The sequence below is a fragment of the Rhea americana genome, unplaced genomic scaffold (genome assembly GCF_003343005.1).
Source record: "Rhea americana isolate MKP2758 unplaced genomic scaffold, rheAme1 scaffold_19, whole genome shotgun sequence".
Taxonomy (NCBI): Eukaryota; Metazoa; Chordata; class Aves; order Rheiformes; family Rheidae; genus Rhea; species Rhea americana.
Window position 1 is genome coordinate 6,786,814 of NW_028186038.1, and position 25,954 is coordinate 6,812,767.

At 43.4% G+C, this 25,954-nt stretch overlaps 1 protein-coding gene across 1 annotated transcript in view; it reads right to left on the reverse strand.

The window, feature by feature from the left end:
• DNAH1 (dynein axonemal heavy chain 1) overlaps positions 1 to 25,954 on the reverse strand; it is a 77,091-nt gene that overhangs the window by 45,302 nt on the left and 5,835 nt on the right. Inside the window, exons 6-27 of the mRNA XM_085302488.1 lie at positions 24,808 to 24,969; positions 24,069 to 24,321; positions 22,556 to 22,713; positions 21,537 to 21,748; positions 20,037 to 20,335; positions 18,836 to 18,986; positions 17,989 to 18,182; positions 16,531 to 16,756; positions 15,603 to 15,722; positions 14,820 to 14,902; positions 13,278 to 13,419; positions 12,091 to 12,246; positions 10,852 to 11,050; positions 8,935 to 9,188; positions 7,803 to 8,015; positions 6,020 to 6,184; positions 5,137 to 5,258; positions 4,434 to 4,539; positions 2,954 to 3,133; positions 1,936 to 2,076; positions 1,230 to 1,393; positions 588 to 701 (exon numbers count right to left, since the gene is read on the reverse strand). Of these exons, the coding sequence (XP_085158614.1) occupies positions 588 to 701; positions 1,230 to 1,393; positions 1,936 to 2,076; positions 2,954 to 3,133; positions 4,434 to 4,539; positions 5,137 to 5,258; positions 6,020 to 6,184; positions 7,803 to 8,015; positions 8,935 to 9,188; positions 10,852 to 11,050; positions 12,091 to 12,246; positions 13,278 to 13,419; positions 14,820 to 14,902; positions 15,603 to 15,722; positions 16,531 to 16,756; positions 17,989 to 18,182; positions 18,836 to 18,986; positions 20,037 to 20,335; positions 21,537 to 21,748; positions 22,556 to 22,713; positions 24,069 to 24,321; positions 24,808 to 24,969 (3,814 nt within the window). The remainder of the gene's footprint in view (positions 1 to 587; positions 702 to 1,229; positions 1,394 to 1,935; positions 2,077 to 2,953; positions 3,134 to 4,433; positions 4,540 to 5,136; positions 5,259 to 6,019; positions 6,185 to 7,802; positions 8,016 to 8,934; positions 9,189 to 10,851; positions 11,051 to 12,090; positions 12,247 to 13,277; positions 13,420 to 14,819; positions 14,903 to 15,602; positions 15,723 to 16,530; positions 16,757 to 17,988; positions 18,183 to 18,835; positions 18,987 to 20,036; positions 20,336 to 21,536; positions 21,749 to 22,555; positions 22,714 to 24,068; positions 24,322 to 24,807; positions 24,970 to 25,954) is intronic.

Genomic DNA, 25,954 nt, shown 5'->3' on the forward strand with positions numbered 1-25,954 from the left:
AGATAAGAAACATTTATGCTACTGCTTTCAGTAAAAGAGCCGTGATTTATGCAGCTGGAGACAACATGACAGGTAGGAATCCACCCTGTATTACTCCAGAGATTTGCATACCTACACAGGACTCTGTAAGAGAGTTAGCTATGTGGCCTTGATTAGTATTCATGGGAGCCTGCATGGATAAATCCTTCTGCCACTGGCTACATATTCACTCTCCAGAAGGACTGTCAAAAGGTCATCACTATTATTGCTGCTGCATATTTCAGAGTATTAGATGTTCATATTGGTTTCTAGAAGCGTTCCTTAGCTATCAGATGGGCATTTTATACAAGTCAGAACACTACATTAAGAATCAGGAAAGTGAAAGCAATCAGATGGAGCACTGATCACTAGGAATGTTGTAGAACCTATGCCAGAGTGTTTCTTTGCCCATATTTCAGGTACAAAAACTGTACAGTTTCTATTTACACACTTCAAGGAGAAAGACTGGCATGGTCACACCCTAGGTTTAATCCCTAACAAGAGGCTTTTTCATCCAGGAGGAAAAAAAAAAGAGATAGTGTTTATTATTCATAAAACAACCTCGTTACCTGTCAGTGAGGGGTGTGATAACCAGACGGCCACTGTTCCCCAGATATTCATAGCCATAGATAAATTCAGCATTGACAGCTCTGATGTACAGGTCCCCCCTTGTCCAGTAGTATCTAATGTTAAGTGAACACGACATTAGAAAGATAAACACTGGCTAATGGACAATACAGTAGCTCACAATACTGCAGCCTGTTGAGAATAACTCACACATTTGGAGACCTACATGTCTCCAAATCCATCCATAGTATTTGACACTTCAGAGAGGAAAGGCTAATGTAGAATAATGAGGTAGTCAGGAGTTCTCAAAGGACCTGAAATTTGGTGTTATACCAAGTATTGTAAGCTTTATTGGGCAGGACTATGCTCTTTCATATTGAGGTATTTAAAATACCATGGCAGGGCTTAATCTGTATTTTACAAGCCAAAGCAGAGGCCACTAAGATGGAATCTGGCTCAGATACCTTAGAACTAGTATTCTTAGGAGATTCTAACCATGTTTCTCATCAGGGTGTTTTTTACAGGAGACTTGGGAATACTGTGTACAGACTAGGCAAACGCTTGTTTCCATGTGGCACAGGTACAACTGACTGATAAGGAGAATGAAGACTGGCCAGCTGAGGTTCAACAGCTGTTCTCTCTACCTGAGCTGGGAGATCCACTCGAAATCATTCACGCCTGTCACATTCTCCTCAATCAGCTTTGCTACAACATCCTTGGCGTGGACCTCAATCACAATGAGAGCTGATAACACTGCTCGCTGCATCTTAGACAGTTTTCCACGGACCAGGGCAACCAGACCACCCAGCTGAGTGAGGGGAAAAAAGAACATACTCTGGAGCAAGCCATATCTCAAAAATGCAGGCTGCGTTAATGCAATGCAATCCACCTTAAGGTATGTATACAAAGTCCAGATCACAGCATCATTACTTCTCCAGGTAACTCTGGAGAAGTTATCTTTCATTTTCTTCCTTGCTTCAGATAATATTATTATAATGTACAGGGCTGATAATATAATGGTTATGATGACATACACTAATAATTAAGATGATGAAGACTTATTATTTGGATTTGTTTTGCTGTGCAATAGAGGATCATGTCTCCGGGAGAACAATACCATACTCTGGCATGCTTGGACTGACTAGGGTTTTGGGAGCAAATTTCAGATAACAGGTCTGTGCTGGTCTGGGTTAAGAAGACAAGGGCACAATCACTGGAAGCCCTGATGGCATACTCATTATTGTTCATCTTACAGTATTGTGCTGCCTGTGTTTTTAAGTGATCTCAGGTTTGATGACTGAAAACAAGTCTCAGTGTGGCAAAATCTTATCCTTTCATTCACTTTCTTACCTGAGTACTCAGCTGTGGGAAAAGCCTGCTGGCCAAATCTCCAGCTTCCAGAGCTTCAGACACCTCCTTTGTCCAGAAAATCTGACAGCCAGCAATGGTCACCTGACCAGGCCATTGTAAAACCCACGTAGTACGCGGCGTCTTTTTAAAAAACAAAAAACAAAAACAAAAAAAACCTAAATCTCCTTGTTTTGAGATGCGTCGTTAACACATATCCTATTGTTGCAGAAAGAACTGTGTTCCTGTTTGAGAGGATTTCCATTTTCTCTCCAGTTGCCACAAAGAAATCTCCTCCAGACACAGGCTCTCTGGATACTGCATACAGCAGCTACCTTCCTTCTGCTATGTCATCTGCAGGTTAGTAACCAGCTACAAATGACCACCAGCAGACGAAGACTGGGAATATGTGGGAGCAAGAAGAACGCTTCCTCTCTTCTGGCTTGTCCTCGCTTTCCTAGTTTAAAATTTTGGGCTAAATAGAAAACAGTGATAGAAATACCTAAGGCTTTTTCCTTCTTCAGCCCTTCTCTCTCCCTAGCCCCCACAAAAATCAAAATTTGTATTTTCTACCAGTATATATTTCACACAAATACATCCTCTGTGAACACTGACTGAAACCAATGGTTCATGGGGTCTTGGTTGCCTTTATCATCTCCTAGCACAGTATGTAAGACCTAAGAGCTGAAGGAAAAGCCAGCAGGGGGCAGATCCTTATAAAGAGGAAGCTGCCTGGAAAGAGGAATATAAATGAATTCATACAGAATTGTTCTATGTTATTGAGAAATATTCTGTGGTTGTCAAGTGAGTGTACACAGTTTGAATCCTTTGGTCCTTCTGGACTGTTATCTTCTTGCTGAGCTGGTAATTCTGGATTTGACTCAAGTAGAACATGATTAATGATTGTATTTTAGAACTGGTAGAGTATGACCAATTCATCTGTCCCACCACCGGTGACTTCTACAGCTAGCCTGCAGCCAAGGCATCTGAGCCATCAGTCAGTCTGGGATAAAACTCTTACCTCTGGATAAGCATCAACAGATCTTTCAATGTTGTCTCGTACGCTGGCCTTCATGGATCTCTCAATTTCCAGCAGCCAGTCCTCCACATTGTCAGTGGGATAGATGGGAACAAATAGCCTCACCTCTTCTCCTTCAGCAGAGTACATGTGTGTGATCTGTAGGTCCTCCTGGAACAGTAGCTAATAGAGGAAGCACAGCAGAAAACATGAATGGAGAGCTTCCTTTCTAGCACTGCCTTCCTGACACCAAGGAACAGCCAAACTATAGTGGTGTATGCTTATTATAAATTTGGCAACAAACTCGGCTGTAGACAGTGATAATAGTGTACCACAGATGTGCAAAATTAACTCTCCAGAAAATGCAGAATGATCATATGAAAAGAAGAGTTTCACTTCCCTAGTTTAACTCGAGTAGAGTCAATCAAATAACAGGTTAGATGAACATTTCTTATTGCACATCTAGGATCCAAACCTTTGATTCCTATTCAGTGTCAGATCATTTCACTTGAGGTCAAAGTACCCTGTTAAAAGAGTAAAATTGAAATAGCTGCTCCAATGCCTTAGCAAATCACTGAAAGTCTCCTTATTTATTCCAAATGGCCTTGCAACAGGTTTCCAATTCAATTTCCTTCCTATTTCCCCAAGCTAATGACTAGGAGATTGGATTCTGTGCCTGAGTAGTGTGGTGGTTTGAGCTGTGGCTAGTCATGGAGTCTGACGTCTTTTAGGAACAATAGGAAAAACTTAAGAACAAGGAGGAAAAATAGCAGGGTTAACCCCAGCTCCTACGTAGAGATAAAGGCAGAAACCTAATTTAGTTCATGCTTGCTCATTCCTACTCTCTCCCACAGTTGTCAGTAAGTGTGAGATTCCACACAGACTAGGTGTCTGGAAGAAAACAGCTAAACCTAAGTTATTTCTCCTGGCCTCCAGAGTTAACCAGTGGAAGGCACAGGCATTTCCAGAGGGATGTCTCATCCTAAGATGGACATCGAAGAGAACTCCAGTAAGCTGCCTTTGAAGATGCCTATTCTTCTCCATTGTCTACAAGACAACTGAAGGTCCCCAGTTCATAGGCAGATATCTGACTGCAGGGTTGTATAAATCCCACTACAGGGCAGCCAGTTACTGTGGAGCATTTCTACCCTTCCACAGGGTGTGCTGAAGATATATTATACCTCTTTGCAGACTAGGAGTCTTCACTACCCACCTCCTTTCTTAATGCTGTTTAGAAAAGGGCAAAATGAGCTCAGCTCTTTTATTCCATGTGGAAACAAAGCTGTCTGAAAGAACCAAGTTGTTGTCTTTTTCTGGTTGAGCCTGCATCTTGCAATACCTACATACAGTCATAGGTTTCCTGAAGATGCATTTCTGCATAGCAGAATGTGAATACTTTTCCAGATCTGGGAACACCTCTAAGTTCCTGTGCCACCAGCTTTCCAAAGGTGGGCCAAGCTGCTAAGGTGTTTGTTTTGCCTACCTGTGCAATATTCTCAAAGCATTTGCGGAGGTGAGGCTGTACAGCAGTAGGGTCTTTTGTCTGAGACAGTATTTCTAGCAGCTCATCATCTGAAAGGAAGTAGAACCTGGAAACAGAGAGTCAAGGATGAGGAGAGGCTCTCTTCACTGTAGCACCAGGGACTGAGTGCTGGCAAGATGAGTAACAAATTTATTGTTAGAGATGCTATTTCTGACTGTTCACTGGTGTCTTTGTGCAGGAGAGTAACAGTCATGGTCCAGTTACCATTAAGCTACCTACACCCTTGTAGAGACAGTCACCCTTGCAGAGATGACTCCTCCATCTGCAGAAGTCAGTTATTCCCAGAGTGTGTTTAAATGAGTATCAAGGAATGGTATATATTCCTACAGGAATAAGGGACAGAGTTACCTTGAGGTTTCCATTTTCTTCCTCTTCATAATTTCTAAATGAATCAGGATCAAAAGACACAGATAGTCAACGATGCTAGCAGACTGGCCATGACCTGGGACATTTGTGTCTGCTTGCTTTCTCCCCATTAGAGGGCAGCATTGAAAGGCACAGTCTTGCTTGTGTTTGAAGTCTCGTATCCTAAGTTTAAATCTTTTGCTGCGCTCTCTCTAGGCAGAGCTAACTGGAGTAAGCCTTGCCTTTGATTTTTTCTGAACCAAGAAGTGTGATCCAACACACTGAAATCTGGGGTTACCTGGGGAAAGCACGTCTCTTGGTCTCCAGGTATTCACTCAGACCTTTCTGTACAAGTTCTAGTAGTTTGTTACATTTCTGCAGGTTCTCCAGTAGCTTAGGATCAGGACACAAAGAGATCACCTATAAACAGAGGGAGGAAAAGAGGAAGCATCAGTATTCTGAGCATGTGGGAGATAAGGCAGTGGAGATAATTGGGTTGCCCACTGATGTTACTGATAGGATCTAAATGACTCATTCACAGGAGTACTTTCACAGTGATCTGGAGAGGTGCGAGTTTTGTGGGCAAGGAGGGGAAACAGCACTTCAGGATGTGACAAACACATTTTTGGGTTCTTCTAAATAACCAAATTTGCAATACAAGAAAAAAGTGTTGATGGAGTCCTGGGAAGTAGAGTAAAGACAGGAAAAGAGAAGAGTGTTGAACAGTGATACTGGGACATAGAAGCAGGCCAAGGGCAGCAGAAGATCCAAATCATGTCTCTAAGCAACTTTAGAGTCAGTTGAAAGGAGGAATTGCAAGGGATCTTATAGATCAAGGTCATAGCCTTGATTATGTCAGTGGAAGAGAGAGGTAGGAGCAAGGGACTCCAAGTGCTGGAGAGTCTCTGGGGTAGGTCTGTTCTACTCAGTTGGGAAGGACAAGTTGGTGCATAGCACTGCAAGGAATGACTCAATGGGTTTGGACACTAGAATGCAAGGCCATGTTCCAAGAGAAGAAACCTAGCACACCACCGTGGGTAAGGTGTCATGGTTTATACAGTGTGTCTGTACCCTCACCATTACAAAAACAATAGTTCAGTGGCAGCCCTTTTATGAGTACAGGTCCAAGGAATTTGAGATATATAGACTGGCTTTCATCAAAGCAAGAAGATGAAACGCACCTCAGGGTTTTCCTTAGCATTTTTCATGATGTTCCTCCAGGCCCTATCCATGGTCTGGTAGCGTGTGCTTTCCACTGGGAGTTGTCTGTTGATGTCTTCTGAGCTAAAGATGGGCTCCAAGTACAGCCAGGAGCGCTGGCAGTTCAGCCATTCCTCTAGGACATCCTAGTGGGAACAATGAGCAGCATGTCAGGCACCATTGCATGAATCTACTAGCCCATCTGTGCACTAAAATGGGTTAAAAAAGGAGATGCTCCAGCCAGGAGCTGGAATTTTCTTCTAAAACAGTTAACAATGAAATAATGTAAACATCCTCTTTGCTAGCTACTGTCAGTAGGTATCAGAATCAACATCCACTGGTTTAGGGGGTGCAGTTTAGATCTATGTGCAAGTCAGTACTAAAGCTCCAGGAACATTGTGGTGCTTGATCAAACTGCTGTAGCCCTATGTGCTAGCAAGATCTTATTTTGTGAAAAGAGATGGAAGTAGAGGGGGAGGAGGACAAATAAAATGCCACAGATTGCAATTCTGCCCTATCCTCTCTCCCCCTTGATGTAACTCAGCCACAGCCTTGCCTACAGAATAATCCATGGAAAGATCTTTGAACGCTTGGAAGCGAGAGAAAGAATAGAGCTAAATGTTTAAGTCAGACATGTTTGTCTAACTTTTGTTTGTCAGGCAGTCAAATGAGCGAGAATTCTTCTAAATGGAAGAACATTCTCTTTTGTTTTCAGGCATGGAAGGTTTGAAAGCATGGGGGACCCGCCCAATATTGCAAAGCAGCTGAAACATTTGCCTCCCTTTCAGACTGCCAGAGCAAAAGCAGCCTTAGTCATGAATACTGTTCCCTGACCGCAAACAGTCCCTCGACACTGCAAGGGGTAGGGTTCTCTGGTAGTACAGATAGCTGTATTTGCAATACTCCATCAGCAAGCCTCTCCCCAGTTCAGGAATTGTGGGCCTTCAATAACAGGAATAAATGTAACCAAAAGAAGCAAGAAAGTTGGGGACAAAACACGTACATCACCACAGTCAAAACCACACAGTAAATAACTGGATTTCCCATATCTGCTGCTGCCTTAAGGCTTGGAGCAGCATTTCTATATCCAAGGCTAGCAGTTTTGACAGCCAATGGCTGTAGACAAACCCAAGTGATAAACACCAAAAACCAGAATAGTGTAATTAAAAATAACAACTAACAATGCTGCTGTGTATCAAACAGGTATTTACATAAAATTCTCCAGCCAGCTACTTGTAGGGGAACTTTTCTCCTGCAGCAAAATGTTGTTTGGCTGGCTGAGTCCTGATGGATGCTGAGCCTTCAGCCTCTGGTCTGACGTAGAAGTGATGGTGCAGTCTGCCAGACTTTTTCTAAACAGCAGTCTTTCACATGCTTTCCTACATTGAGATGTGAATGCTTAGCATGGAATGGACTGAACTTGCCATTTGACTCGATTATTGTAGGGCCTGTAAGAATCTGTGTGGTCCAGGTGGTGCAATGCTGTTAGGGATGTCAGTAAAACTACCCGCAGCAATGGGAGAGTTCTGGCCCTAGTGAACTCAAGGAAGGTGTTGTCACTGGTAGCAAAAGGGCTGGAATTTCCTCACTGTTGTTTGCAGAGTCAAAGTGCTTTCAAAGCCCTTTTCCTCCCTGAAGATACATGTCCTTTTGATAGAGTCCACCCAGTTCCCTAGCTGCAACTGAACAGTGTTTGTGTTCAAGTATGGCAGTACAGCCCAGATGCCTGCCTTTACCACGCGTGATCTGGTGAGAGACCAATACCTGTGTCATCTTCAGTTTGTTTTCCCATGTGTTCATCCTATCCTCAAAAGGTTTCTTGTATGGTGAGAAGGACATGCTTTGAGTCATGACAATGTGATCATCTAGCAGTTGAGAAGCTTCATCAGGGTTCTTCAGAATAAAGGTATCTGTGTTTTTATAAGGTATAACAGTAAAAAAAATGGAGCTCCATTCACTCTCCATCTTGTCCAGTGCCTGGAACAGAAATTTAATTTTCAGATACAAACTGCAACGTTTAACCCAACTTCCACATCTCTCTTACTACCTCCCCTTTACAAGTGATAGATTTTTATTCTTGGATTCCACTGGAAACTGCAGCCATGTACTTAATGCATGACACATTCAGCAACAGCACGTTTCCTCTGCATTGCCCAGGGACTCAAACACCTCAGCACTGCCCCGAAAGGAGCACCTTGAGGGCAAAAAAGGGCAGTTTCATCTCTAGGCGCATTTATGCTACTGGAAGCACAGAGGCTGCCAGCAGAGTGACTATTAATTATTATGGTAATAACAGCTTTGTGAAGGAGGCCGCTATCCACTGGGAACTCGTCTGAGATTTGAGAGAACAAAAGCTGTCAGATGGTAATGACTTTCAATCAAGACCACCTTAGGTCACATCAGAACTGGTGACCTGAAGCTGAAAGACTATCTAACCTACGAATCTCTGGAGCCAGTGAGTCCTCTGTGCATCTCTGCATGCATTTACTTTGTTAAAGTATTTGCCACCTCCATTTCCAGTCACAGCTAATCTCCCTGAAATAAGTTTTGAATGGGAGAATGCAGACCATCCAATTAGTTTAATTTACCATTTTCTAATCCCAACCTGGGGTGTAGGAACCAACCAGCAGGTTAGCATAACAACCATTCAGGCATGTTATGCTACAACTGTACTTCTTTGTGAGGAGAAATAACTTCTTATAATGTGCAAATGTAATTGTGTGGTCATTGCTCCCATCTCTGAGGACAGAGATCTTCTCACTTGTGCTGCAAAATGTGCATAATGCTCTGGGAGAATGTAAATATCACCCAAAGCAGGTTTTGCCCACTCAACAGAAGTCCAGCGGAAAGACCTTTGAGAAACAGAGACAGACACGGTGAATCCCTCATTCCTCACACTCTCAATGGCGTACTCCTTGCTGGCTATTTCAGCTACTCTGGCAATACTCTCAATGTGGTCCAGCAGTTTCATGTCCAAGCAGCGAGAAAATGTCAGACCAGCCTGTGGCTTGATATTAATGTTAATATCTTTTGAGAGCATCTCCCAGTGCCGGTTCCTCATGCCAGGATTGTGCAGCCCTTGAATTAGGGGAATGTATGGTTTGAATTCTTCAATCTTGCCCCGGAGCTCCACTGCCACATCCTGGCAGGCTTTCAGGGAAAGAAACAGAAGAACATCAGCAACAACAGCAAGTGAGGAAATTGCCTTAAGGAACTTCCTAAAATAAGTCATCTGAACTCTGATGTGCCTGGAGACACAGGGTACAGGCGTAACTAGCAGGAAAGAAAGTGCTGGGAAATGCAAGCTTGAAGTAATAGGGACATAAAGGTCCCTTCTACACTTCTACTAAGCAAGGATTGAGGTCCTCTCCCAGAAGCAGACTTGCCTATCGGCCACAAATCTGTTACAGGCAAGTCTATGCTAAGAGAAAGTGCACCTTAGCCCAGAGCTCACTGGAAGATGAGAAACAAAACAGAAACAAAACACATTTAATGTCTTAATACAGGTTTAAGCACAGTCAAACCCTATCTGCCAGCAGATGTTTCAGAAGATGCAGTGACCCTTCCTAGGAGATCTTCACTTCCTTAACAAGATGGCAGCTGTGAGATATCTCACATTTCAGTTCAGTCCATCCTAAATACAAGATGCACACTATACATGGGAGCTAGAGGTAAACCAGGATCGCAGCCAGCTATGGAGAAGGAAAGCATGCCACCTTGCTTATGACCACATTAGAGCTGAGGTTACTCCAGTTCTCATAGGAAAGGCAAAGTCATAAGGAAAGGGCTCAGTAAAAGACAAATTTGCACTCCAGGGTGTCATGGAAACCCATGTTTCTGCACCATTTATATCATGCCTTTTCTAGCTTGCACTATTGAGAGTAAAGTAATGGGCAGGCAACAAATATGGTACTTGCTTCTTTTCTGAACTCTGGCTATAGCACATGCTTCTTGACAGCACCCTGAGTAGCCACACTGCACACACTCAGTGGAGCTGCTACCACTTCACATTTCCTGCAGGGTGGAATGCAAGGACAGACAGCCTCAAGACCAACACATATATCATACCAGGTGCTGTGGGATATTGCAAAGAATATAAGCAGGTATTCTTAGTATTTCTATTTACCATAATGATTCATACTTACTCATGCATCCACTCATCACCTCCTCCATTGGGGCTGATTCATGGCATTGTTTAAGAGAGAGTTCAAGCTAAAAAGGATGAAACAAAAATCTCCCACTGCAAAACATATTTCAATCTAAGCCATCTGGCAGGAGATTTTAGAATTAGCTCTCAAGAATGACCAATGCATCTTTGAGAATCATGGAATAGGAAGTTAAGCTATGACTGAAGTCTCACTTCCAGTTTTAGGAGCCATGATTAAAAGGCTTTCACGTGAACTGGAAGGGCTGGATGTTACCATTTAAACTTAATAACTCAGGCAGATAGGAAACCAATTATTGCATTTCACATATCATTTCCAGACTCTGGAATTTCATTTTGCTCATAATAAAAAAAAAAATATTTTCTGGCTTTTCATTAAATTCAGTGGTCAATGGTGAGGATAAAAATGGCCAAGAGAACAGCACAAGGAAAACCTGGATTCAAGTTCATTTGCTGCCTAACTTGAGCAGGCACTTAAAGCTACAGTTTCAGTGGAAAATAACTTCACTAGCATTTTCTCAGCTAGCTCTAATACACATAGCTCACCAATACGACAGCCTGACAATCCTTGATCTGAGCTTTCTGTGACATTTCTCACATCAGTATGCTGGTGTGCACCAGCTTCCTTTCCCCAGACAGCATAGCTACCTGGTGAATCCTTGAACTGCCTCACACATCTGTGCATTGTCTTAAAAGATTCATTGACATTCTTTTCTAGCTGTTCAGCATCAATTTCAGTGAGAGGATCGTTCATCCAGCTGTCATACCAGCGCATCCAGTCCGATACTGTAGTCCAGAGATCATAATATGGCTGGAAGTCCTTAACCATCCTGGACAACCTACTGTACTTTGGGAAGACAGAAAAAGCAAGCATGAACAAGTGTATACCCCTCTGGATGAGTTTTCACGTCAAAAAGCCAAAAAAAGGGAAACAATTCTTCTGTGAATCTCAAGTAAGCAATGAGAAAACACACATACTTTCGAGAGTTATCAGTTTCTCTTCTCATGCAGGCCTAGGACCTCAGCATAGATCCCAAGGGAGAGTGACTAGCAGAACTGGGCATTACATCTTCAGGCCAAAACATATCTGTCAGAGCTGTACCTGCACCATGAAGATCACTCACTCCACTGGCCTCAGTAAATGCTCAGTTGCGGTACCAGTAGGAGATTTTGGTGGGCAGTGGTCCCTGCACACTTGGGCAAAATGCATGGTGCAAATCATATTGAAATTTGGGGTCTTACAATGAAGGAGGAGTGACCACGGATTGAGAGATGAAAAAGGACTACAGACTCTGCCTCTGCTCTGCTGCCAGACTCAGATGGACGTGGATGCCAATGACAGATCAGCAGCTGAAAAGCTGCAGGGAAAATGAGTGTTTTTCAGCTTGAAAGTATTTCCTTAGGAGAACATGCTATGATCTGAGCCCAGCCAGCTGACTGCATACCACTATGCAATCATAGCCATTCATGTCTATATAACCGCAGTGAAAGCCTTATGGAAGTTGATGCATCTTAACTACTGCTTCAATACCTTCCCCATCCAACTCCTGCTCGTTAGCATCACTCAGATCTGAGTGTAAACCCCTGAAGTCTCTCACAAAAGTAAGCAGCCTTCCACTGGGAGTAGCTCTTCAGCAGCCCAGTGGAGTGACTGAGCAGCATGGTCACCCCAAGGGACTGCTAAGCCTCTCTAGTCAGTAACAGACAAACCAAAAGAGTGTGAAAGAGGGGAAAAAGTGCCTTTATCTCAAATATATGATGCTATGGGGAACTACTGTTCCCCCTGGGGAACTATGACTCATTATTTGCTCTACATAACACCTAGAAGGCCCAACAAAGACTAGGATCCAGTATTATGCACTGTAGGAGACAGGATCTGACACTTACATTAGTAACTGGCATCCCAAAGATCTTTTCCCTGTTGTTGTAGAGAATAGCCAAATTCTGAAGCTCTTTCTGCTGCTTTCTGATCCGCCTTGCTTCGTTAGCCAACTCATGAGCTCTGCTAACATCCACCTGGATGGAAAACCCACCCACGCTCAGCTGGAAGAGAAATGGCAGGCATGAGTTGTGGCTCTGAAGTAGAGTGCTGCTCCTGGAAACCTTAATTTCTTGGTGTGTTTTTCACTATACTTGGAGGTAAGATTTTATAAGATCGTAGTTTAATCTCTCTTAATCTAGTTCTACTTCTGTTTAGACCACTGAGGAAGTGGTGAGAAGAGGCAATAATCACAGGTCAGGTAGCTGAAAATGCAAATGTAGGAATTGGCTGGGTTTTTTTTGTTTTTATGACCAATTGTTGGCCACCAAAGAGAAGGACAAATCAATCTATGGTCAAATTTCTTGCTGCTGAATTATAGTGTCAGCAGTTACAGAATCAGTGAAATGAAAATCGTAGCTCTACTAAGTAATTTAGCCTGTTTCCAAGAATTACTTAACAACAGTATATCCAGAGCTTCTCTAATCACTTTGCCTTTTTTTTTTAAGTATTATGTTGGGGGTGCTATCATTTTGGGAGGGTACTTTTGAAATAACCTAGATCTTTGATTACAGCCTTTCCAAGACAGCATTTTTTCTAAAGGTAACAGTTTCTGTTGAAAAATAACTTGCTAACTGTTTTGGTGGAAAGCAGAAGTATCTCAGCTCCAAAACTCTGCTATTATTTCAGAGTCTTTCTCATAAAATGTGTTTCCTGACTGAATGCCATATTTTCCCCCTCAATGGCAGCACATTTGGTAGATGCTCTGTGGGGAACTGAGTACGCAGCAGAAAAAAAAGCAGGGGTATATGGTACTCAGACTGTTGCTTTCAGAACGAGAATGTTGTTGCCTCTTAGTGAACGTCTTCCCCGTGAAAAATCAGTATCTTCTATGAAGTGTTGACTTTGAAACAAAAACGAAGTTCTTAATCAAACCCCCAATTTCTAATAAAAAGTAATTTTTTTGACAATTTTTTTGTCCAACACTGCATTGGCCTGAAAGCACTAAAATCTCATCTGAAGGTTTCCCACCTGGCTGATCACAAGAGCTTCCAGCCCTACTTCTCTGGACAGTCTATTCTCAATGGTTTAATACCTGCATCCCCTCTAGCCTCTCTTGAAAGTTGTTTTGATCCATGAGCTGGATCTTGCGAAATTTCTCTTCTTCCTCCAGGTGCTGGAGCTGAATGGACTTGGTTTGCATAATTATTTTCAGGGGCCAGTAACTTGCAGTCCACCTGTACTCGTATGATATAACATAAAAGGAAAAAGAAAAGAAAAAAAAGAGAATCTTTTGGGGCATATGCTTGAAATGCTGGAAATAACAGAACAAGAAAACCAGCTCCCACCATCAAGGAAGCTTAACACCAACAGAAACACATGTTTTCAACAAAACATATTTTTTCCAGCTTTTCTTGTTGATGTGCTGTCTTTGTGACTAGGCTACTCAATTAGAGAAGGCTTGGGAGAGGCAGAGGGCCTTTTCAAAAGGAAGAAAACTAGGATGCTGCTGAAAAGCTAGGAGAGAGCAAAATAATGGTAGGCATCCAGAGGAACTGTCCGTCTTTGAATGTATTCAAAAGAAACTGAACAAAACAGAGTTAGAGTCCTGGTTTGTGGCGTTATAGGACTACTGAAAAAGCTGGTCTCCTGCTAGGCAGGGCAGTGAGTGGCCAGGATAACTCAGACAAAGGGAAGCCCTGACTAACAAAGCACCTGCAGAATGCACTGGGGAGTACGTTGCAGATACCAGCTTATACCAGGGAGTTTCTTGGTCCTTGCTCAACAGTGGCCCACCTATGACACTATTTGGATTTCTTAGCTTGTGTGCAATGCCAGCTGTGAGGCTTTGCAGCATGTCCTCGCAGTCATATCCTTCCCAGCACCAGGGGATGCACTGATTACCAATTCTGCATGTGCCAAATCTGGCTAGTGGAAACACTGCTACAGCTGTGCTAAGCAGTCCTGGAGCTGAGCTGATCTCCTGCAGTTGCTGAGTTTTCTTTGCACTGTGCATCCCATATTTCCAGTTTCAGAAGCAAACTGCATAGACTCTTCAGGTTACAGACATATGGGATTGAGTCCATGCCATATGAGAGCAGCTTTTAGGGCTGAGCTGATTTTTGAAGCTATGTAGCTGTGTTTGTGATTTGACCCTGCTACTGTGGCATAGTCAAGCCACAATCTGAATAATACAGCCAAGAAGAACTAAGAGGAGACTGCATGGATAAGAAATGCAATGACAATGTGCCACTACACTCCTTCCTAATCCTTGGCAAACCCTAGGAGTGTTACTACCTTGGATGCGTCCATGCAGTTGCAGACAAAGACTAAACTGCACACTTACAGGCCTTGCAGAGGTCTTGCTTCCTTGCCCCCCAAAAAAGAACAAGAAAAGAACTTTGGTATGTGAAAGAGGTTAATAGCTACCAGTTTGCCTTGCAGGCCAGAAGCCAGCATGAATTCATACTTCCCTGTAAGCTTCGTTTCAGGAGTTCTGTACTTATCTAGATTAAGAGGCATTTTAAAGTTCTGCCAGAGCCCTTGATAGACAGACATATCAGCCCCTGAAGTGTTGAGTATAGTAATTGCTGAAAAGTGTCCCACTTTGACAGTGGGAGAAATGCCTTGTGCTCACTTTGCAGTGAAATCTTGTTGGGTAAGATTGTAAAGGAATTCCTCCATGACCTCGTAATCTTCCGTGACTTCCTTGATCAGTTCCTGCACAGGGTAAAAGAGACATAAAATAGACACCTTCAGACTGTACTGATTACAACTCTTTGCAGTATACCTCATTTTCATGAGACGCCTTTGAAGGGTGTTAGTCACACACACTCAATGTGCTTTAGGCTGCTTCTCTGCTATGTGAACAGTAGGAATGGATTTCCAGCCCCCTGTTACATGAATGATCATACCATCATATTGTTCTCTATTATATGTAAATGAAAAGCAACGTGACTTGGTGGATGTCTGGATAGAAACTGAGTATTCAGGGTTGTCCTGCAGGTTCTTCTCTTGGCATGGGCAAGTCAGCTTACAGCTTGATGCCTTGGTTGCCCCATTTGTTCAGCTGGAAGGAATTCTCCTTTGCAAATTGCTTTGAGATAACTGGGCACTAAAATGTCATGTTAGAACAAACAGGTTACCAGCAATACTAGCATTTGTAGCAGAAGCATTTTCTTAAAAACAGCACCAGTTTTTAGATGACACAGTACAAAAATGGAGAATGGATCATCAAGGTAACAGAGCATAAGTAATTTAAGGCAACATTTTCAACTGCTACTTTAACTAATCTTAAGGCCTTGCATACATATATAAGCAAAAAAGCAAAGCTGTGCTTCTGAGGCTCTGTACATTGCATCATCATGTTCACACCCCACTTTCCTTGGTGCCTCTTGCCCATCAGGAGAGGGTGCCCTACCTCCTGTACAGCCAGCTGCTCAGGGACTCCCTTCATCCACTCCCGCAGCTCAGACAGCTCCTCAATGCTGTTTGGTTTCTCATGCATTTTCCAGCTGGTGGCCTTGTATGCCTCACAAATCTGCAGGACAACACAGCAGACAACTGCTGCAGATATGCAGCTTCACCATGTGGCTATTGAGTTTCATCCAAATGAGGACTGACCTTCCATCAACAAGCCGCAGTAAAAGCTTTCATGGCACTGAGCTCCCCCCATCTAAGTCAACCAAAACTGAGTTAAGCAACACTTCTTAAAATCAAGTAATTAATCTCTAAGGGCAAACTGGAAAACCAGCTATGATCCACCTGTGTCCCACTCCAAAGGTGGTCTGAAGCAGTGAGTACCCAGTAATGTTCTTTTTTTGTTTTTTTTTGTTTTTTTTTTTTTTTTATCCTCTCAGTCTTTCTCCACCCCTCTCATTTGAGTTCAGATGGAATGAGACTGCCCAAAAAAAGAGGAGGAACCTCAGATATGTAGTTTAAATGATGACAATAACTGAATTACAGACAATTGCATCTGCCAGAGGATTGTCTATTGCAATTATCATGAGAGCAATCAGAAGGAACTTCCAGTTGTCTATTAGATGGATCTTTTCAATCCACAACACATTTTATGAGATTGTAGAGTCTTGAAGACTCCTGTCTCAAGAGATACAGCTTTCAGGCACATCACTTATTAAATGCACTTAATACTTGATTTGGTTGACTCCGCATATCTTGCCTCTTTTGTTTTTGTTTTAACTTAACACTCCAGTGCAATCTATAAAATGTCCTCATTAATATATCCTCAATTGTCTTTTGTCAATCCTCAAAATGTCTTTTGGACATTTCAGACACAGTGGCCTCAAAATGCAAGACACTAAGACAGGCTACTGAAGCAGGAAACTTACATTCTGCACCTGCAAATGAAGGTTTTTAGCCAGAATGTCCAACATGGAAGTGGCAAGTGCTTTGTATTTTTTTGACAGGTTTTGCTTAACACCTTCTGTGACGATGTGGAAGGGACCAATGACAATGGAGCTAGACAGGGTGTTATCCACATTCTCTTTTTCAGACAAATGCATGATTACTATCCTCCTTATCTCCTGGGCAGATGGACACTGCTCTTCATAGTCTCTGTAAATAAAAACATGAAAGTGACCTGAAGATTATTTTAACATCTAGGCTGTTCAGAAGATGTCCACACATGCCCACCCAAAACACCAAGAGCTGAAACTAACAATGAATCTGTTCCAGTGTACAACTTTTTGCAAACAAGACATATGAAATGAGGAGTGTTTGTACCACAGTAAAGCACAGGAGTGCTAGCTTTAACTTAGCATTGGGAACTACAGCAGCAAAGACATCACACAGACTTCAGTGTCAAGTGCGTCATGCCAGCAGAGACCAATCCATCTTGTGTTACCAGTCTGCATTGAAGGCCCTGCAGTCCTCTCTTCACTGCTATCGCTACCAGCTCCAAGCAGATGAAGCCAGGTTCCCTATGCCTGCCTGCCTGCAGTGCAGCTGTACCCACACAGTGGACTAGACAGACCCCAGTGACAGAAGACACAGCACTGGTAAGTACCTGAAGAATGTTACAGGGAGAAAGGGAAAGGAATAACTCAGGTCTACAATGGTTTTAAAAGCATAGTTGATATGAGGAGAGGATACATGAGCACAAAATGTTTTAGCTGCAGAAAGGAGTGGGGGGAAGAAAAAGGCATTAAGGCAAGTGGCAGCACCTTGGGGGAGGAAAGGCACATAAATGTGTTCTGGGAGGAGACAAGAATTTGTCAGGTGGGATTTGTGAGCTAATGATGCTGGAAAAACAAGATAGGAGAAAGGGTTCAATATCACTGTTTGGACTGACTGGAGAAAACCAGGAAACCTAAAAAGAAAGGCCATCAAAGTAATGGAGGCTGAAGGACAACACAGGTGTGAAGAAGAGTTTTGGCAGTGAAAACAGGCTGAAACAAAACATTACTTTCTACAGAACGTTATCAGTCTGAACAGACACCATTTGAAGGAGGTCAGAGTCAGGTATGCTAATTGGATTTTCAAACAGGATGAGTCATTTTTATGGCTAGTAATATCTCCAATGACAATTACAAACATGACATGAATGTGAGCGCTGTCAGAGGCGGGAAGAAATTCTCACTGCCACTCACCAATTTCCTTTAAAAGTATGGGCCACTGCCCAGAGCCAGAGACTGTCTCCCATGGCTACCTGATCTCCGGTATGTACACCTGAGCCATGTCACTACACTCATGGGCTCAGACCAGCTTCCACGTTCTTGTCACATCCACACAAGATCTGAAAAGGCTTGCTATTTGGCTCGGAGGTGCCTCTGTCAGATGCCACTTACTTTACGAAGAACTGGATGTCGTTGTTATTGAGCTCTAAGAACTTCTCATATTTTTTGGCATAGGCTTGGAGGGGGATCAGTGCCTTTTTCATGGCAGATCGTATAGTTTCACGTAGTTTTTCCACTGCTGGTTCACACAGATCTACTGATTGCAGCAAGGGTGTGCCTGTGATAGATATGTTCTCCAACACATACTGGAAGAGTACAAGGGGAAAAGTCTTTTAGAAGCTAGTAAAGCTAATCATGCTGCTCAGCTTGGGAAGGGACTTTAGCTGCTCTCCACAGAGTTGTCCCAGGAGAGGGGTGAGATGATCACTAGTGGCATCTTTGAGAAGTCTGTCTCGCATCTTGTGCAGTCTGTCCCTCTATATCATGTCAGAAACTGTTTTATTAGTTTTGTTTTACTCTGCAATGAAAGAGGACCTAGGAAGATAGGTCATCTATAGTAACAGGGAGAGGATGCGTATGCAGAAGACATCTGCAGCAGACTGATGGCATTGGAAAAGGTGCTATTTGCTTGTGAGTCTGCTTTTACCAGCTGCCATGCAGTCAAGACAACCAAGCTGTTTAGGACACGGCTCCATAGAGCCCTGCAGCATTAAAGCAGAGATACTCATGCTACATTTAAACTACATGGAAGAGTTACAGGGTTGGGGTACATGGAGAAATCCTGTCTGAGTAGAAATGCACTAGCACAGTGCTGTGCTCAAATTAATTAAACTAGATTCCCAGCTACATGCTTCTGCAAGTTTTCTCCCTCAGTACAAGACTGGAGGTGCCTATGCCAAGATGCACGGCACTGAAGAGACCTGTACAACTGTATCATTGTTTAGGCAGAGTAACTCACCTTCTCCAATTGTGGGACAGTGTGGGTTGCCAGGATTCCTTTATTGAACAGAGAAATGAGGGACTGCTCGAAGTTCTCCACAGGGGTGCTGAAGTGAACACCACTGCTGTCTAGCACCAGGTCTACTACAAAGAGTGGATTCTTTCGTGGTCTGCAGTGGGAAGAGATGAGGAACAACAGAGCTGCTTTTCAAGAAAATGGCATGTGATAATATTGCTATAGTCTTGATACTTAAATGCCTACTGGAAAGGAGAGGAAAGCAGAGTACAGGAGGATTGTCCCATGCGGATGAAGGCACAGCGCACTGTACTCTGAAGTTATCAGTAAAGATTTTTGAGACCTGTTGTCTATCTAAGGAGAAAACAGTGGCAATAATGACACATCAGAATCCCCAGAAGTCATAATCTTATGATAAGTATCAAAGCTGGCTTACAGACGAACTGCAGAAGCTCTTCAAATCAGGGATGCAACACCCTCAATATACTTCTAAAACACATCCTACAGAAATTAACACTGACCTCTTCCCATCTCGAATTTCACCCGCGTGGTTCAGAATCAGCTGAAGTCAACATCAAGACTTTCATTGATTTCAAAGTCTCTGGTCCAGGCCTCATTTAAGTGGCAGGCTTTTTTTCCTCCTGTTTTTACTTTCTAAACCTTCCATTTTAGTATCATGAAGTGCAATAATCCTTAAAGTAATACTCAAAGGAAAAAAAACCCAGGCATGCTGACAACCTGCTTTATATATATACAGGTATACTTTAGAGATCCCAGGACAGATTCTACTCCTGAGTTTTAATCCAAGAATGGAATTAACTAGCCATAAAGTCTCCTGGTATTCCTCATCCTAGGCTCCAAAAAGAAGCTAGTCCATAATTACATGCTTCCTCAAGAGTATTGGAAGCATCCATTTGCTAATCTTAAGAACAATATGTCAAAGTGGCAGATCTTGATTCTGTCAGGCGAACTCATACCACTAAGGCATCAATTTGAAATCTGTACTAACAGAGCAAACAGCTCTGCATCATTTCCCAGACCCAGAAGAAGAAGGGGCAGGGTCGGATGGTGGTGTGGGGGGAACAGCCCAACCTAAAGCCTCCATCTAGTGCAAAGCTTGCTTGCAAAGACAGTAATCAGAAAGAAAAGGGCACTTCACTTCTCTGCTCTTTCCACTCTTTGACCTTTTTCTCTCCCCTCTTACTTGTACGGACTATTGATGAGATCGTCTCCCCATTCCATATCCTCTGAGCAATTCAGGACACCATGGCAAGCATCCAGTAAAAGCTGGGTGAAGCTGACCAGTGAGTTCTGAACCAAAGAGCGCACAGAGTCCTGCAGGCTGAATTTGATGCGCTTCATCAGCTTATGCAGCTTGGACATCTGGTAGACATAACAGTTGCTCTGTTCCAGGTTGTACCAGCCTTTGCCTATATCTCTCAGGCAGCTTTTTATGGCAATCTTTAGAGTATTGATCCAAGTATCCTTGAGAAACATCTGAACCTAGGGCAAAGAAACAAAGCAAGTTGTGTAATCCTCCAAGAGCTGATGGAAAAGCAGCATGGCCAGGGTTAGTTGCTAGCTGGGAATGCTAAACCTTTCTCTGCTGTGGAAAAAGGAAACATTCTCAGAGTGGTGGCAACTAAACAATAGCCCTCACATCCATGTGCACACCCATGACATCTAAGTCTGGCCATACATCTCCTTCAGTGACAAAAGTATTGCAGAGAGAAAGCTGATACTAAAAAGCAAAGAGCTCTATTATTTCTTTTTATCATAGTTGTTTGTTTTTGTTCCTTCTTCTACAGAACAGTATCTCAGGAGCTGCCTGTATCAGGGTTCCTCAGAAGAGGTTGTGTATACAGTACGATGAGCAAGTGAAGGACAGAATTTTGTCTACTCTTGACAAGTGAGGGGAAGCAGCCAAAGGCAGCAGCAGCCTGCAGTGTTTTAACTTATTAAAATACCACCACCAAGTATCACTTTTGTTCCACAGGCAGCTGCTGTTTGTGTGTAATAATACAACCTCAGTCACAGAGCAGATGACAACACTACCTTGTTGAAACAGCATGGGACTGGAAGGACCAGCATATGCCCTCTGCCACTGATTCACAACAACTCTGGGTAAGTCACATAGGTGCTCTGCATTGCCATATCCAGTGTGCAATGTGCAGCTCATTTAGATGGCATGAAAATCTTCTGGTCAAAGTTACCATGGAATTACAAAATTTTTTTCCTAGTCTGTTCATTAGCATTTGGAAGCAGAGTAATCTAATTAAACACATAAAGAACAATCCTAAAGAGTGGAGGAAAGCATTACCCTTATGAGCACTTGTGCCTTGCAGCTAAAAGGAATGGGAAAATTACCAAAAGAAAAAAAAAAAGTAATCTGCATAGGGACAAAGAAGAGGGAAAAGCGGATGTGTAGCTATGTGGCCACTTGTTCAAAGCATTACTAAGAGCATGGCTGGCACTGGCTGATGCTCACTGAGAACTATGGCTCCTTTATCCCATTCTCTCCACTTCCCAATAAATTTGATGCTTTATGATATAAATTCCTCTCTCATCTATAGTATCTCCTTTGAAAGCTCATCCATTTCTAGGCAGTGAGCAGTTGCTGAGTCTGTCTGATACAGGTACAGAGCCCTGTTGGCTGCCCCATATGTTCCCCCCTACCCCCGCCACCAAGGTTTTTGCCTCTCACCTGAGTGAAGGTCTGGGTCTGGATCTGTTCAAACTCCTCCAGGCGGACCTGCTTGGCTAAAGTTGAGTGGAACAGAGACATGGCAGCTGCCTTGTTGCACTCATCTTGAACCTGTGTGAGGGCAAGGATGACTTCTGGCCTGGTCAGGAGCGAGACAAAACTGAAGTGGGCTCGTTGCTCATCAAAAGGGAAGTCTGGGATGTAGATAAGCCCTAGCACCGGACAAAAGAACATGTTATTGCTTGCAACAGCCATTGCAGTTCCTGTTTGAAAGGAATAGTTTCTAGTACAGCTCTTTCAGGACAGGGCTTGTGATATAGACTCTCCTTCCATACCTGGGCCTTATAAGTAGTTTCAGCAGATGGCTGGATGAAAGAGTCTGCTCTGAAATTTTCTGCAACCTCCCATTAGAGGCTGAGGGACTGTCTTGGTCCTTGATGTTTCTGAGGGTTTGGCTCATGAAACTTCTATGATAAAGAACAGCAGGCTTGAAGGGCTTCTCACTGAGGCTTTAAGGCTCATCTGAGTCATCTCATCTAGTAAGAGGCCACTCATGTTCAAACTTTTGGAAGATGGAAATGCATGGACAACACCTTTTTCTATGGTCATTTCACTGCAGTCTGGGGTGTCTGAAAGAGTTTGGGCCTTCTTTCACGTTTGAGCTATGGCACAACTGAGCAGAGCAAATGAAAGGCAGTGAGCCCTAACATAGTGTAGTGAAAAACAGTTATGTTCATCACATTACCTTGCATTTGGTGCCATTAAAGGTGTACTTGCAGAGTTACTGCAACTATAGCTTATGGATGGTAATGTGTTATACTGAGATAGCCTAAATATGCAAATATATCCTGAAAAACAGCAGGCATACTCCAAAATCTCATATTATCTCCTTCTGCAGTCCCTTACGAGCCCTAATCATCAATGTGAACCTGAGAGTTTCTGCAACAAGGCATGAATCCCATCATAGATACAGGTCCTATACCACATCAGACTCCAAACTACTTCTTTATGACCCATACCTTTCTCTGGCACTTTCTCTTCATCTTTGTCTGGCAGGGTAACATAAGAAAACGTCTGAGGTTTGGAAATGACAACTCTGTCAAAGCTGATCTTGTTCATCGTACGTTCATAGTCTAATCTCACTTCTTTTTCCAGGCAGCACAAACGGTCTAATACCCTGTTACAAGGACATGGAACCGATGACAATTCACAGTGTTTGAGCAAACTGCATGTCTGTACCTTTACTCCAAAATCTACCCATCAATCACTTCTCCCAGATTTGTTAACCTAGCAGCTCACCCACTACCAAATGCATTAGGAGAGCTGTGCAGACAACGGAGCAGTCAGCAAAGCTATCGACTGGAGGTTTAATGAGAGAGGTAAGTGGAGACCCGGGACTAGGACTGCAGCCTTCTCAAGTGTTTTCTCAGATCAAAGTAAAATCTCCAGTAGGTGTTTTATGGGGAGAGACTCATTACAGAGAGGAGGGGAAATAACCAAGAACTGAAGAAGCTGTCTGGCAATTGTAGAAAAGTGGGCAAACTGGACTGTCCTCCCAAACATCTCCTGCTGAACATCTCCTGAAGACACCAGTTTCCTGACCCAGGATGTGTGTGTGAACTCTGAGCCTCTGCCCTGTCTGCCCTGTGAAGTTGTCATTTTTCATCTCAAGCAGACTGGGTACTTTTCTTTCTGACTACATTTCTGCTCACAAACAGAGACCAATTACTCTCTTTCCAGTTCAGGCTGGCAGACCACATAGCCCTTCACACTTTCCTGTCTCTGAGCAGGGCAATCAGTCACAGCTCATTCCCAGTAACACTACCAACGGCTCATGATTCATCAGCCCAGGGACTCTTAAAACTCCTTCCTGATATGAAATGCATTTCAAAGAGACACTGTCTGGGGGAGACTTGTTTGTATCCAGGTAGAGATCTCCTGTTCTGTTTGCTCTACCAGTTCACTGTACAGATCTTCTTTTGATTTGTTTTAGTGGCTGTGAAGGGGGAGAAGAGCCAACAGCAGATAGCTGACACCCCTCCCTCTAGGTGGTCTGCAGATCAGAAATGTCTGATATGTGTCCTGGAAGCTGTTAGGGACTGTAAGTGAAAATGTGCAGCCCTTTCTAAGCATTAAGGTGCCCTGTATTCATGGAATTGCAGAAAGCAGGTCTGGCAGGGATATAGCAAGGTCAGCCAGCGCTGACCAGGCTGCCTGCTGTTGAGGGCTAATCAACTGGGGGTACAAGCATGGCTCAGGGATCTGCATGCGAAATATATCTACTTCATCTGGGAACACTGGCAGTCTACCTGTCCTGCACATATGTCATTACGGTTCTCATCCTACCTATAGCTGATGAAGCTCTGAACAAGAGTGCAGGATGTACATATTTGAAACCAGATGGAACTCATGGGCTACGAGTTGAACGCTCAAGATCTGCCTGCACTGCCACTCATTCTGTATCCTTGTGAAACCCTATAAAATGTTAATGAGCTATAGGCTGAGAGTCTAAACATGTACTTGATACTTTACCGCTTCTCTTTCTTCAGGTTGGGCGTATGCATAGCCAACAGCTTCATCTTCCCGAGGCTCTTTTCACTGACACTGTTCAGTCCATCTGTGGGCATGCAGTCCACATACAGGTGGTAAAGCAGCAGTGCCTGTGTCTTCTTACGCAAGCTGTTGGCAGAAACTACCCTCTGAGTAAACACTCGGGGATCTTCAGCCAGAAACAGCAGGCAAACTCGTGACACCCAGTACTGACATGGCAGCAATGGAGCTCTTCCTGGGAAATGAAGGTAAAGCTTACAAGAGTCTACAGAGAAGAAAAAGCTCAGAATGGCTTGCAATGCTGACATATAATTGGGTTGGAACACTGGAGACCAAAATGAGGAACTGGATCCGAGGACAGCAAAAGACAGTATCATGGAATTAGCAGCATCTTGAACCCTTTCAAAAGGTGGGTACTTCATCTTAGCCTGTCAACACCCTGCACTGGCTCAGGAAGACCAACATTTAACTTTTCTTGAAGGCAGGAAAGGAAAGAGATACAGGAGAGGAATCTCCATAGGAAAGGCTTCAAACAGAGTGTAGAGTTCTCTCCCCTGGAGGTTTTTCAGGAGAGGTTAAACAGACATCTGTCAAGAATGCCACAGGGAGAGGGATTAAATGACTTCTCGACATCCTTCCCAATATACCTAGGACCAGTAGGGGTAACAAACTGGCTCTCAGAGTATATGCCAGATTTCAGAAGGCCTTTCTGGGAACAAACCTTCTGGAGTTAGTCCTCCGTTGAGGATGGGTCTCCCTTCTTCATCTCTCACCAGCCCATTCTCATCTGTTTTATGGACCAAGTAGAGCTTTGTCTCCTTGTCATAATCCAGAACGCCAACATCAGTCCACTTGTAGATTAACTCTTGGCTTTTTGGATCCTCTGAGAAGAGTCAAGCATTAAAACAGGGTTAGTCCCTTCTCCTGAGGGCTGCAGCAAATAGAGTTTTCTGATCAGATTGATGGGGCTGCAATCAAATTCATTTACTATCATAAATCTCTGCTCATCTCCGATAATTCCTGCAGTGATCAACTAAATAATGAACTCTGGTCTCACAGTTTAGCATTTCCAACTGTTTGCACACACCAGTGCCCTCCATTTCCCTCCTCTTACCCATGTGGGTCATCCTTCCACCTCCTGCTTCCAGCACTCCCACTCACTCTTCCCAGCCATACCCCACACTTGGCTTTTGTATACCCCTCCATCCTCTTTTTCACCTCATGCCCAGGATCCTTTCTGCTTAACAATTCCTTTTCCCCTTAATCCAGGACTTCTTGCTACCCACACAGGGTCTGTGGGGATTCCATAATCCTTTCCCAGGAGATGCTCTAACTCTGTGTGCCCCTCCAACACATGTTCTCATTCTTTTGTTTGAGAGTGTGTACAAACTCGTGTGTTATCCAGTCTGTTATTTCTCTGGGTCACTTCTGACATGCCTAACTTTTAAATGTTGAGAGGTGCTAAGCAGAAAATGGTGAGGATAGCGTTATACTGAAGATAAAAATGGATGCCATTAACCACTGCTCTGAGCTGTAGACATTTGCAACAGCACTGGGTGTAATCCACTATATGGGTGTAATCTCACCTTCTCAAGGGCCAAAAGGATCCAGCTACTTATGCACAGAACAATCTGTTCAATTTTGGGATTGCTCAGGCATAGTGTTCCCCAGGGCAGCTGCATACAGGCAGATAGAGCAAACAGAGCCCAGCCATGCAGGTCCTGGCTGGCTGAGGGTTCACCCAGCTTCCTGACTAGATTTTGCAGTCAACCAAACCTAAGGAGGTTGTCCCAGTGCTGCAGGCAGTACCCGTGCCAGATCCTGTGCTTTAAAGCTAGCACAGATGTGTTGATATGAGCTGCAGTTGA